This window comes from Pyrus communis, chromosome 15 (genome assembly GCF_963583255.1).
Source record: "Pyrus communis chromosome 15, drPyrComm1.1, whole genome shotgun sequence".
NCBI classification, from domain to species: Eukaryota; Viridiplantae; Streptophyta; class Magnoliopsida; order Rosales; family Rosaceae; genus Pyrus; species Pyrus communis.
Window position 1 is genome coordinate 16,039,250 of NC_084817.1, and position 14,726 is coordinate 16,053,975.

Here is a 14,726-nt window from a genome sequence, read left to right on the forward strand (position 1 = left end):
TCTAAGTACATAGATTAACATTACATCCAAAATAACAACATTACATTGTCCAACATTGTTCGATACATTAAATCCAAAACATTCAAAATAACATCCGAGACATCTAAAGATCAAATCAACATACAAAATAACATCCGAGAGTCCGAAACATCCAAATTCCGAAGTCCAAAATCAAATAATCCAAAATAACATAAACATGACCTCCACAATAAATTCCAAATTAACATCCGAAATCATATCCAACGTCCAAGTTCCAACAATATTCCTCATTGAATCTATAAGGAAAAATAGAATATAAACATGACATTTTTAACATTCAATATCATATTATCCTAATTGAATCATTGAAATTTAAAGTTTATTCATTTGAGATATTAGCACAATTCCTTTTCTTTTATTCTTTCGAGTTGTTTGAGGAGCTTCAATTTCAAGAACCCATGGTGAGAGGGTTGAACTTGTAGATATAGTATTTGTTTTTCTTCTTTTATATTCTACAACAAAGAACAAAAGAAGCATGTTAATTGTAAATGAATAGAAGACAACCATTAATATAAACCAAACTATACAATACAAAATAATTACCTTCTTCACACTCTTGATAAAATTCAAGCTCGGCCAGATTTGCTTCATACTCAATGTTGCTAATTTTTTCACTTCTTAACCAGTTTTGGAGGCATATCAATGACTCCACTATTTGAGAAAGGAGAGATGATCTAAAGGGATCAATTACTCTCTTTCCTTATGGCCTTCTACTTGGCTTTGAGATAATGCAAATCCAACTTCCGTAAAATCGTCTGCAGGAACAAATAAAATATACCAAGAGATCTAGTTAGGATCACCTGCTAAATTTGAACGATATTTTTATGAAGACTTAAACTTTAATAAGAAAATGCAGAATTCGATCAATCCCAGATTGAGACTTATATGCTACTTAGATCCATCTGACTAAATATTCCTAGACGTGAACCTATGAAACAGATATGATCTAAGCAAACCCTATCAACAACAATATTCTACAACAATGTAAAAAAAAAAAAAAAAAAAAAAAAAAAAAAACTTATAGATAAGAATTAGCTCAAGAACTACAGTCCAATTCAAATCGAAAACCCACATCAGAATTACATACATACCAATAGATCAAACTACAAACACACAAGAAATTATGCAAAATATGGGAAGGACTAGGTTTAGATTTGGCAGGTTTTTAAGCATCAATTAACATTAGAGGTTAAAGAATTCACTTGAACTAGCGACGACGATGAACTGTTGGTGGTCACGACAGTGATGATGTCGTCGGGGAGGAGAGAAAGAGAATCGAGAAGATGGGTGGTGTGGGTGCCTGGGTTCTCTAAGTCTGAGATGTCGTCGAGGAGAACAATTGAGAAAATCAACCGTCGTGGTGGTGGCCACGGCCCAGACTCACGACGGCGGTGATGTCAGGGTGGTGGAGGAGATGGCTGATGGGTAGTGACGGACTGTGGGTGGAACTGTGGAAGGAGGGGATGACACACACGAGAGACGAAGAGTTGAGGACTCGAGTCTGTAATCAAAGAGCAGACTAGGGTAAAAACTAACAGTGAATATTGGATGGTATGTTACTTTTTAATCTAGTCCGTCCATTGCAATTACAAACAGGCCGGTCCAGGGCCCCCTTTTTCTATACATTTGGAATCAGCCCGGCCTGGCTCGCCCTGTTTCCTCTATTAAAAATTTGAAACCGACTCATACCCATCCCGAACCTTGATTACCCATCCCAACACGCGATTCATATACTCGTTTGCCCACCCCTACCTTGAATCGTCTTTGTTTCAATGTTGTAAATCAAAGAAACGAAAAAACCTTGAAATAACAAATCTATCGTTTGACAAAAAAAAAAAAAAACAAAACAACCTCGAAATAACCAATAAAAAAATCTGACCACTTTGCTTCAGTAGCTAACATAATTACACTAATATCCTCATTCCTCTTATTGCTTGGAAAGTAGCTTAATACAAGTAAACTCTACGAATTTTCCCTAACACTAATCCTTTGGCTTGCATTAAACCTCCCAAGGCCACAAATAAAATGGAGAAACGAAATCTGGTGGTTCCATCGATTTATCACGAAGCGTATAACTTGGAGAGGTCTTCTGAGAACGCCTTCCTAATGACATCTCTCTTGAGCTTCAGGGCTGCAGTGACCAGGCCGGTTTCTGGAGTCCATGGTTCCGAAAGCAACTTGATTTTGGCAGGGATCTCAAACTTCTCCAAACGCGCATTCTTTGCTTCCTGTTAATTGGTGAAGCATAAATATTTGAATCAGAACAAAGCAGAACAGATGGCACCAAGCATGTTCAAATAGATTGCACTAAGGGCTGGTTTGGTATTGCTGTGCTTTGAAAAAAAGCTACTTCTGCTGTGCTGTGAGAATAAGCAGCTGTGAAATAAAGCAGCACTGTTTGGTAAACTTTTTTGTAAAAGTGCTTTTGAAAAAAAAAGCAGTATTAGAGTGTTTGGTAAACTTTTATGTAAAACAGATGTGAAAAAAAGCCGGTTTTTCAAAGCTGGGTTTTGCAGCTTCTTGTTTTTGGCTTTTTTTCACCCAAAACTGTGAAAAAAAGCTGAAGCTGAGTGTTTACCAAACACAAAAACAGCTCCCAGCTTTTTTTGGTAGCAGCTTTTTTCAGAATCACCTCAATACCAAACCAGGTCTAAGTTTCAAGTTACAGAAATTTATCCAGAAGATGTACGTACCTTTACAAGTGATGCTTGCACTTCTTTTATGGCTTCTGATTTCGAACACAAGTCTGCAAAATCAGTAAAAGCGATTCCTTGCTTTGAAGCCCAATCTTCCACTGTGACTTGAGAAGCCACCACCAGAGCCACACAGTAACTATGAAAAGGATCAGCGTGCAACATGATGTTGTCGATGTAGGGGCAAACTGAAAGAGCAGCCTCAACCTGTAAAGGAAACATTAGTCTCCGAGGAAAACCTAACAAAAAGTTGCATTCATCTAGCAACACTCGTACCTTTCCTAAGGAGACATACTCCCCATGCTGAAGTTTGACTATATCCTTCTTACGGTCAATTATCTCAAGACAACCATCAGCATGAAATCGCCCTATGTCACCCGTATAGAACCACCTCATTCCCTTCTCATCGACCTTTTCACAATAAGACCCAAAAAAAAAAAAAAAAAACAAAAATTCCCCTAAGTGACTGAAATGAACAATTGTTTTGGTGAGTAGCCGCAATAAAAAAGAATGGTATGAAATATCCGAAAGTCTACCTTGTATGACTCTCTTGTTTTTTCTTCATTTTTGAAATAACCAAGTGTAACATTTGGGCCACCAATGACTATCTCTCCACGAGGCATTGGGGTATCGGTTTTCAGGTATCCTCCTTCAGCCCAATCAATTAACTGGATACAGAAGATAAAATATTGTAAAATGATTCAAGTAAATATCATCTTCATGCCTTGGAAACAGAGTACAATGCTCTTAAGCAATTTGCCCTTAACAGATACAAAAAACAGACAATTCAATCCAGAAATGCACAAATGAACACCTCCATCTATAAGTCATGAATCATGATAAGGATTTCATACAAGTTTCTTTCTTTCATGTTTCTTTTTAAAGAAGAAGTTGATATTATGAATCAGAAAACATGTAAATAAAAACCCACTGTCATCTCTTACCTTTATAAATGAGCAAGGAAGCGGAGCTCCAACTCGACCTACAGAAGTATCATCAAACTCTGAGAATGTCCCACCAGCGCAAGTTTCAGTGAGGCCATACCCTTGGCCAATTGGAGAACTGTCAATAAAGAGATATGATGAGAATAGAGCAAAAGAAAACAGAAACACAAATAAATTTGTTGCTTTACAAGAATGGAATAATGAGTTATCACACAACCCTGAATTTTAACATTCTTAGGAACTTCTTATTAATATACAAGTTGAGTTCTTCCATAAGCATTACTGTCTAAACTTTATTTACTGAGGAGAAAGAAATAGGGTATCATAATCCTTTTAGAACACTGAATTTGTCCTGCTGGTAATCTTTGACTTTGAATTCATAAACTTTATAGGATTGGAAAAACACTCGAGGTGAAATAAGAGTTGGCCAACTTAAAGAAGATGAGCAGTTAAAAGTACTAAGACCATGTAAACCCAAAGCAAACTTTCATGAACTATTAAAATCACTCGAAAAAGTAGCAACATCACAGGATAAGGTCATGATTCACAATATCCTATGCTGTAGCTGTTAAAAGTACTAAAATCATACTAACCCAATGCAAATGTTGATGAATCTTTGAGTATCACCCGAGAGAGGGGCACCACCAGAAAGGATAAAACGAACGTGACCTCCTAGAACTGCACGGACCTTTCTAAACACAAGAAGGTCCCACAGAAACTTTTCCAGGCCCCAAGCTCCAAACCAACTGCCATTCACAGAAGACAACCTACGAGCATATGCCAAGTGAAACAATCTCTTGGCTAGTCCACCCTTTGCATTTACCTGAAGCATCATGAAGATACAGTGTTGATAAAATTGGCATAATGTGCATTTGTATATGCATCTGCTCATGTAATTTTGCATATATATTATATGCACAAGAAGTTTCAAAACCTTATTGAGCACTCCATCTCGAACACGGTCAAGAATTGCAGGGACAGCTGTCAATACGGTTGGTGCAAGCGCAGTTGCATCCCCCCTTGTTCCTCTTTTTATTTTACTTGATGTATCAATAAGGGTCAATGGAGACCCATACCCTATGGAACTTCCAACAGCAACCATGACGTTCTTCAAGATAGATAGTAAAACTTGTTAATCAAGTACCAGAAATATATATAAGAACATAACAACGCAGCTAGTGAACGTTATTAACAAAAAAACTATCAAAGGATCACTGTAGCCATGCAATCTAGCCAGCTAACATATTCTCCATACCTCCGCTGCTAATTCAAGGATATGAGCGAGGGGAAGATATGCCAGATAAACATCCTTGCTTCCAAGGCCAGGAACAATAGTCATGACGGCAGAAACTACAGCTAGCACATTAGCATGTGTCATCATTACACCCTGTAAAAAGTGAAGATGAAGGTTAATTAATGGAGGTTGTTGATTGGATGAATGCCTATACTTGCATTAGATGCCAACTCAAAATAAGCATACAAAAAGTAAAAAAGAACAGCACAGAATAGAGTATAATACAAAATTTTCCATATATCTGAGGAAATTATGTAAGGAAATGTAATGCAACAAGTGCCTATTCTATTTACACATACGACATAAATTGATAATATTTAATTGAACACAACCATCTAGTGTTCACCACCCTGTACCCTAACTCCATAAGGCAATGCTCACATTAGCAAATTGCAATGCTTTTACTAAATAATTCCATCCATATTGATACACATGATATCCTTGTTCTGAAAATGTGAAGGAGATGGATGCTACAAAGCGACTTTCAACCATATCTTAGTATTTAACTCAAGACTATATTAATAAGAAGAAATTTATCAAATGAAAAGAAAAAGAGTATGGTAGTAGTGACATTTATAATGCTGCAGCAGTTTAATACCGATAGAAACTAGAAATGTGCATTATAAAAATGTCACAACCAAGCATCCTTGTCTTCTGAAAACTTTAACAGGGTAACAAAAGCACTTTTCAAGGGTTGTTTCAAAACCAAAACTCAATATATATCAACTGTTGACAATGTGAAGGTAAAAGGAAAAAGAGTAGCAATATTGACCCAAACATCGCACAAACTCCTAAGTCAACAATCAACAATTAAGTAACCAATTAGAAGGACTACCATGTCTGAAAGTGCAAGGAAAAAAAGGCAGAAACCAAAATAACAATATATAATAGAAGCTTTAAACCTTGGGTAATCCAGTGCTTCCACTTGTATACATAATGACGGCAATATCTGCTGGAAGAGGTAAATCAGGATCAACAGGGTTTTCTCGGCCAAGTTTCTCGACATCATCAAATGAAGTGATTTGCCATCGACTTTCAACAGATGAGGCACTAGACGGGATCTCGTCATCCAGACATATGATTCGCTTTACTGTGTCTAGTTGTCCACTTATGTGTAGAAGTTTTTTCAGTTCTTTTTGCCCACAAATCACAGTTGTAACTTCCGTCTGGAGAAAAATAAAATGAAAATTATGTTGGTTATGTAGTAGAACAAAAACTTTGAGGACAAATGACAAACAAACCCTAATGTAGAACTAACATGTCAACACCATCCATGCATTTATTTTCTCTATTTTTTTCTTCTTTCAAACACAGAGAAACCTGACACCAGAAAGCATCTCCAGTCATTGAAAAGCTTCCCAACTAGGTTGCAACATTTTGGATGAGCTATATGTAAGTCACACTATGAAATTAGAAATATATTGCTTGTGCTTAATACGCTGTTTAAAAATTAAAATCACTAAATAAGTAAATAAACATACATGCCTCTAATCAACAAAAAAAAAATGGTACAGAAAGCAGCCTATTCTGCATAGCATACTCTGCCAAACAACAGGAATGTGTGTGCGAGTCTAAGAGAGAGAGAAACAGAGATAGATATATAATTAATAAACATGTATATGTATATATACAGAGAGAGGGAGAGAGGGGGAGAGAGAGAGAGAGAGAGAGAACCTCATTTAGTGAGTGACATAGAGCCTCCTCCCCAAGAGATGCGTATATGGTAACAACAGTGACATTGCGCCTAAAACAACCCTGATATAAGAAAACATAATCAGGAAAAAGAAATTTGTGCATAAATTCAACCGCTTTATCATTGCTTACAAACAAAGCCTTAAAACTCTAATTAAGCTATAGATTATACAAATTAAAATCACATCATATGTGCAAAAAAAATCATGCTATCAGGAAGTTCAAGGTGAAGCAATAAATGAATCTCATGAATGTCAGAAGAATGATTAATTGTATGTAAGAAGAGCATGTCAGACATAATTTTATGTAAGAAGAGCAGGTAAGTCACGCACCTGCAATGCGATAAACCACTCTTCTCTAGTGTCAGCAAAGATTGCCACTCTCTCCTCCCTTTGATGCCCGAGTTGAGCTAAACCGGAAGCAAAGTTGCATACAACTTCAAATGCCTGTCCATATGTTAGCCATTCGTACTCCCCCAAATGAAGCTTCTCGAAGGATCTTCCGTCCTTTGATACTTCAACCTCCCTTGCAATCAATGCTCGGGTTCCAAGAAGGCATTTATCCTGGAACCGCTTGGATGACTGCTCGAAAAGCTCTGCAAGAGTTGTAACAGTTTCCCATAGTGTTTGAACTGGGGCAGTATACCGATGGTTTCGGATTGCATACCCGGGTTCCCCACCAACATCAACGGGCACACCCCGTTGCTTCGCTTTCTTCGATTTCTGAACTATTATAGTTAGTAACAGAGGAATAAACGCACCAACAATGTAAGGACCCATCTTTTCCCAAATGAATATCCAAATTTCAATCCTGAAAATTTAATAAAATTCAGTCACATTTTATTCAATCACAATTACACTAAAAAAACTTAAAAAATAAAGAAATTTAAACCGTTTTGATTATTCCAAATTTTAATAATTTGCTCACATTTATTCTTCATTTTTCAAATTTATAACATTCTTGCTACATTGTAAGCAAAGCATGTCATGAACTGAAGCACAAAAGCAGTGGAACGAAAGAACAAAACTACTACGAATCACACATTGCAACAACACATAACAGAGAAGCATAAACCCCAAAGAAAAAGCATAAAAACAACTTTTGAGGAAAGCAGATTCACCGTGTTAATTGCGCTTTGGAGTACCTTGTTGTTCAAGCCAAAGCCCCAGAAACCGAATTCGACCTTCAACTCATCGGCATTGCAAGAAATGCGAGCAATTAGAGAGCGAAGAGCTGAAGAACTGTGATCGAAACGAGGTCGTTTAGTAGCAGTGAGGGAGGGAAGGCTGAGAGGCGGAGAGATCGAGAGGAAGGGGAGTTGAAGTCTCAGACTTTTCAGACCGACTGAAATAGTCTCTGAAGACTGAACTGGAGTTTTATTTTGTTTTTTTCTGTTAGGTTATCGGTGCGGATCGAGTTAATATGGACCGTACGATGTGGGTATTTGTACGACCAGATATGGTGCTTGCGGCCCATGTGGGTTTGAATGAAGGCGCTCTATGCCCCACTCTTTTGTCTTCTATTTACCCTCTAAATTGGCTCTTTTGTATTTCTAGTTCCGTCAAATCACAATTTGATATAACCACATCAAATGGATCAGTGGTCAGGACGCGGATTGTGGCTCTCCAATAAACAAAAAAATATGGGAAGTTTCAAATTCGATGCTCCAAGTTGGTGAGTCTGTTTGAATGTAGCCACGAGCAGGATGAAATTCTCCATAGCCTCTCCAAATCCGGAAGGAAAAAAATTTAAAATAACAAGAGAAATTGTTACACACAAGTTAAATTATGATTAATAAGAATGTAAGAATGGCTCTTTTCAAGTTGTCTCCCTTTTTATAAGATGACATTTAAACTATCTTAATTAATAGGAAATGAAACTGAATTAGGGCAGAATGAGACAAACATGCTAATTTAATAAACAAATCTAACTCACATCTTCGCCTTCTATTTTACTATTAAAAAAGAAGAACCAGAACATTGCATTGTTTATAAGTAAGAATTCATTCCTCCCAAGCCCTAATTTTGAATTACAGCCTAACTGGTACTAAATTAAAATAGTGTTGAGTTTTACATCGTCTATGAAGAAGAATCAAAGAAGAATGATTCCTTACGGGTAAGATGACAGGCGTTTTCGTCAAAGGAGGAGAAAAAAACATTTTTGGGAGGAAAAAACAAAAAAGTTGTTATTGATTGAATGAGTGTACATTGGTCTACCCACGTGGTGCAACATGAAAGAAGAGGATAAGAAGCAGGATGGTGATGCTAGGCCACCAAATCAGTTAGGTCTAGAATTAGTTATTAATTTTGAAAAGCACTCAACTGATTGGAGAAAAACTTCGGTGTAAGCCATGCATACACCCTTGTCACAAGAGGGATGGGAACGAAGTGCATACAACCCCGATATGGCAGGAGTATGTCATGAAATTATCATGTGATAAGATAGATAAACCAACGAATCAAAATGTATACAATGTGAGTCATGTGAAGAGAATAAGATATGAACAAATGTGCATGCAACGGGGAAGATAAGTTTTGTCCCCAACTTTTTGTACATTTCCCTACCAAAATAATCATTGCCAAATTACCAAACTACGTTTTGAATCATTAATTGAAATGACAAAGGTGTGTTAATACTCCAGTTTGGTCTCATTTCCCAAGGTTTCGATGCCGTCCCTAAACACATGCCGATAGCAATATTGCTTTAAAATTTTCCGTCTAGCATCGTTTAGGTTTCGCTTAGGCGTTAGGAGTTTGGTCACTGTCTCAATTAGTCCTTAGGCAAGAAAATATGCCTAGACCCCCTTAGGTATCTATCTAGCCCGCCTAAATCCGTCTAGACACCCGCTTAAATCGTGACTCTTACTTAGACAGAAAATCAATTAACTTTCATTTTAGATTTTATTTGTTCAATGGAATGTAAGAGACTTGTTAAATACCTCAATGGACACTTATTATACGCTTTCCAATATATTCTAATAATTTATGTTATTTTATTTTGCAATTTATGTAAACAATTATGTGTTTTTTAAGTATCAGTACACTTATTTATACGCCTAAGCTCCGCCTAGCCCGCCACCCAACTAGCGCCCATCATCTTTTAGAACCTTAGCAATGATACAAAAAGAAAAGATGTGAGAATTTATACAGTTCCAACATGTTGTAGGTTTTTAGCTTGGTCTTGGCCTTTCACTCGTAGTATCTTGTGAATTTCCATGGGACGTAGCTCCTCCGGAAAAACATTTCCTTCACTGATCTCAAAACTCCGGATAGATCCTCAGGTATTTGCCCACCAAAATTCAAATTGGCGTTACTCCAATCCGTATTCTCGGTTCATCAGACCCATCGGTGCTGCTATTATCTCCTCGGCTATCTTGAGAATGTTGTCCTCGGTATGCGTTTGTAGCCACGTTCATGAACATATTGGCAAATTCTGCAAGAAGAGCACATGTATGGTCATAGAACCAAATAGAGGTGGTGCAGCCAAGGTTTGAAAAGACATTAGGCACTAGTTGGGCAGCAAGTTAGGGACTAACGCCTAATGCCTAGGCCATAATTGGATTGCCACCAGTTATCTCATTTCAAGTTTTGTCCTCCCTTTTAATAAGATGATATTTTAAACTATCTTGATTAATAGGAAGTGAAATTGAGTGGGGTGAACATGCTACTCACATCTTAAGAGCATTTCCACCTCAAAAAGTGTCTCGGGCAATAGTCAATTCAATTCACTCGTGTGAATGGTAACTGTCTGTAATGAATGTTAACTATCTAAATGCATCTCTACCCTGAATAGCCCAAACAATTTGTATTAAAATATTATTATTTATTATAAAATAATAAAACATAATTTTATTTTAAATTTATGATAATAATAAAATATTGCTTGAAAGTATTTGAAATACTGAAATTTGGTGTAGTGGAAAAACATGATTAGGAATTTATAGTTATATTTTTAATTAATTTAAAAAAAAATAAAACTGAATTAATAGAATTGTCATCTTGCATCACATGGCCTAGAGATTGGGCTAAGCAATTGTTGATTGGGGGATTAACTAGGCTCCCTTGGAGCCCATTGGATGTAATGGGCTGGAGACCAATTTTGGAGGGGGAAGAGGGGATTATGCCACGACCCCTAGGGGATGCACGGTGGTAGAACTGCTTTAATAGCATAGATGTAAGTCCCTTTAGTTATTCCAAAAATACGGTGACATGATTCATATCCACATGAACCAAACTTTTTTTTTTTTTAATTATTATTATTAAGAGAAGAGTTCAAAATTATTAGAATTATTTAAAAGAAGTGAAGTTTTGAACTCTGAACACATAGATAGAAACTTAACATCTTATAAACTAAATCATAAGTTGTCGTATGCAACACCAAACAACAATCGTGTATCTATAATCCTATCCATTGTATTACAAGCACTTGGTATTGGACACTTTAATTGCTATGTCACAAACAATAGTTTTGTTTTTTTTTTTTACAAATTAAGAAATTCACATTCAGCTCTTTTATTTATTTATTTATTTTTAACATATAAAATGAAATAGTTAGTATAAAAAATGGTCATGCATATATAAACGGTAAGGTTAATTATACAAATTATTTCACAACTTAATAAACCAAAACAAGAAAATGAGTTTTCTAATGACTCATGGATTTTAAGTTGGTTTTGGTTTATTGAGTTGTCAAATATTTTAAGTCTTTGGATCTAAATTAATATAATATTGTGGCTAATATGCATTTGATTTATACAAGTCCTCAAAATAAGGACCTTGATTGCCCTTATCTTGGCCATTAATGCAAATTTTGTTTTTTTAATAAACGATATTATCTACACTAAGTGAGAGGAGGTAGGCTTAGCCTCACAATGGGCTAAGAATAATGTGGTCCAAATTTGTCTCTGGCAAAAATTGAACCTAAGACCTCTCACTTACAAGTATAAAAAAATATCACTAGACCGTAGTGCTAAATGGTTGACCGTTAATGCAAATTAAATGTCTCATTCCCACTACAATGAATCAACCTATGCAAAAGATGACTTGTTTATCTGAAAAATAGATGATCATTCTTAGAAGGATCTTCGAGCAATTCACTCCACCATTTATCGGCTTTTTATAATGAAATGATATTTTTGTTTGGTGGAAGTGTCGATTTAGTCATTGAACTATCATCTTAGTGAAAATTGGGTTTTTGAATTATTTTTTCGGTAAAATAAGTCTCTAAATTCATAAAAAATTGCTAATTTTATTCGTACTATTATATTCAAAGCTATTTTATCCAATTTTTTGTCAACTTAAGTTACTTGACATACTTTAGAGTGTAATACCATTCTTTTCTCGCCTATAAGCCTTTAACATTTCATATAGGTTGCAAATCTAACGTTTAATTTACCATCTAAAGTGAACTCTATATACTATTTATATACGTTAAATTACAAATCTACTCTCCCATGTGTGTCATGTGCAAGTATGTGACTTAAATTGATGTAAAATTGAATATAGTATTTTTAAATCTAATATTAGAGATGTAATTGACTGATTTAAAGACCTAATTTTTACTCAGATGATAATTCAGATTAAATAGATAATTTACCCTTTTTGTTTTGAAACAAGTCTCTTACTTCATCTGGAGTTGGAGCAATTTATAAAAAAGGGAAGTTTTGGTTATCCAATTTTGCCATCCACCACATTTTGTCATTCCACCTCCACCATCTTTGTAAGCAAAGTAACAACACCATGTATAATCTACATATTTGCCATCAAATTTAGCTAGGAATGCTTTAATTTTCAGTTAAAAAGATTCTATAAGTGATACTTCTAAGGCCTAGTTTTGTATTGTTTTTTTTTTTAACCAAAAGCTGCTTCATTTTAAAGTTAAGCAGTAAAAAAAATGTTTGGTAAAAAATAAATATCCTTCTTATTTTAATAGTAATAGCCTCCAGACAACAACTTTTAAAAATAGCATGTAGGTTGTTTTAATAAAAAGCGGAGTTGCATCTTTAATGAATATTTTTAATTCATATCTTTCTAAACACATTTTATCCTTGGAAGTGACCACCACCACCTACCACTACAAACCCTAACCTCTTACACCACCATCACCATTACCACCACCACGACCACCACCATAACCATACCTGTCACCACTATCACTACAATCACAATTGTCAACTGCCACCACCATTGTTAACAGCACCGCCACCACCATCATTCTTAAACACAAATGCCACCACTGCCACACAACCACAATTGCCACCATCCCCATTGCCACCGCCCCTGCCACCATTGTTACTTATGCAGCCCAACCATCACACCTCTTTAACACCGCCACCATTTTTGTCACTATATATAGGGTTGGTTCGGGTCAAGATCCCGAATCGAAACCCTAACCCGAATCCCAAACCAAAACATTTCGGGATGGGATTTTATATCCCAAAACCGAACCAAAACTATTCATTTCCCGAAATTCAGGATTCCCGAAAGTGTTTCGGGATTTTCGGGAAACTTCGGGATTGGGCCTTGAAGCCCAAAATGTTGGGCTTTTTAAACTTTTTACAATTTTAAGCTCTTTAACAAGTAAACCCCCCTCCCCCCAATTTTTCAAGAAAAAAAAAAAAGCTAACAATTGCAGGCTTGCAACCCACTGCCCACACTGCCCACCTGTTTCAGTTTCACAATCACATAAATAAATTTAATTCAATCAAAGTTCACCACAATTTCATCTCATAATTTCAATTTTCATACCAAGCAAGCAACAACTAATAAGTTAAGCTTAAGTTCACAATTGTCTACCAAACTCGTTAATTAAAAGTGCATGTAACCAAAATCAAATAAGTTAAGTTTTACAAACCAAACTTCCGAATGAATTTAGAATAAGTTACAAACCAAAAGCAAAACATAGGTTATAAGCAAAAAAGTGCAAGCAACCAAAATGAAGCTTAAGTAAGTTCATTCCTTTTCGCCCGTTCAGCCCCTTCCTCTTGTTGATGAATGACCCGTTTCCGTTGATGGTGGACCCCTTCCTCTTATTGATAATTGAACCCTCCTTTGTGTTGGTGCAGATGCTCTTGAAATGGGTGGTCACAGAGGTAGTGATGGGCGGCATTGAACTTTGAGGTGGTGGAGGAGATGGCATTTCACAATAATATATCACAACCACAGTTCAGCATATATATAATATTCATATATCTCATATACTGATCAAACACACACACACATATATATATATATATATCACAACCATAAACTGACAGAGTGCACATTCCATAAACTGATCCATAAACACATGTATATCAAACAAATGCAATAGGAAACTAACATGCTGCAAAGTTGGCAATAAGAGAATAGGCTAAATAGCTACGGCGTGCTTTGATGAAAATGCTTTGATAAAACATTAACAAATACAGTAGGAACTCACACTTGCTCTTAGATATTAGTTTCATTATATGATTGCCTATTATTATGCATGAAAAACAATAGTTCTTGTATGACACTGAAGATGTATGTTGGTTTTTTCTTTTGAAAAAGAGTTTAAAGTGGTTTTTTGGTTTTTTTTTCTTTTAAAAATAAGATTTCAAAGTGGTTTTCTAGTGTTCAAACTTCAAACGGATTGAGAAATAACTTGTTTGTCATAAGAATAAAACTATTTTAGTTATAGTTTGGAATGAAATAACTCAATAAGCATGCAAAGCATAGTCAAATTTATGAAAAGGATATCCGATAGTTTCACAACCATTTATGCGAAACTGATTTTCCATATGTTGAGATAAATTTGGGTTTAAGGGTACTTAAAAACAGCGAGTACATAAAATAAAACAATATATGATGCAACTTTTATGGCAAAGCCTTGTATTTACCCACCCTAATTCGAAACCCAGTCTTCAAACCCTCACACATTCGACAAAACCCCATTGAAAATCAAGTTAGTCAACATGAAATTTGACCCTAAATGTGACAGCCCATCCCGGACTTTTCATAGTAAGAGTGAAATGACGGTTTTGCCCCTAATGGATAATTGTTGTTTGTGTGGTTGTTTTGGGTTTTGGTTGGTTACATCCCAGCC

At 35.9% G+C, this 14,726-nt stretch overlaps 1 protein-coding gene and 1 long non-coding RNA gene across 3 annotated transcripts; both read right to left on the bottom strand.

Moving 5' to 3' along the window:
- Positions 1–1,541, bottom strand: LOC137716852 (uncharacterized). The gene is made up of 3 exons (XR_011065753.1): positions 1,242–1,541; positions 583–794; positions 1–491 (listed from the first exon to the last, which is right to left on the bottom strand). It is a non-coding gene; the product is annotated as an uncharacterized lncRNA (long non-coding RNA).
- A 331-nt stretch (positions 1,542–1,872) lies between these two features.
- Positions 1,873–8,033, bottom strand: LOC137717428 (long chain acyl-CoA synthetase 9, chloroplastic-like). Of its 2 annotated transcripts, none has more exons than XM_068456795.1 (12): positions 7,807–8,033; positions 6,995–7,472; positions 6,645–6,725; positions 5,873–6,136; positions 4,932–5,063; positions 4,611–4,784; positions 4,270–4,499; positions 3,677–3,794; positions 3,269–3,400; positions 3,009–3,143; positions 2,733–2,939; positions 1,873–2,267 (listed from the first exon to the last, which is right to left on the bottom strand). In XM_068456795.1, exons 2-12 carry the CDS (start codon positions 7,439–7,441, stop codon positions 2,100–2,102), a joined length of 2,088 nt encoding a protein of 695 aa, XP_068312896.1. In that variant the 5' UTR covers positions 7,442–7,472; positions 7,807–8,033; the 3' UTR covers positions 1,873–2,099. The 2 variants fall into 2 exon arrangements, with proteins under 2 accessions (XP_068312896.1, XP_068312895.1); XM_068456794.1 differs by having other exon boundaries at positions 7,783–8,033.
- Positions 8,034–14,726: the final 6,693 nt, after the last annotated feature.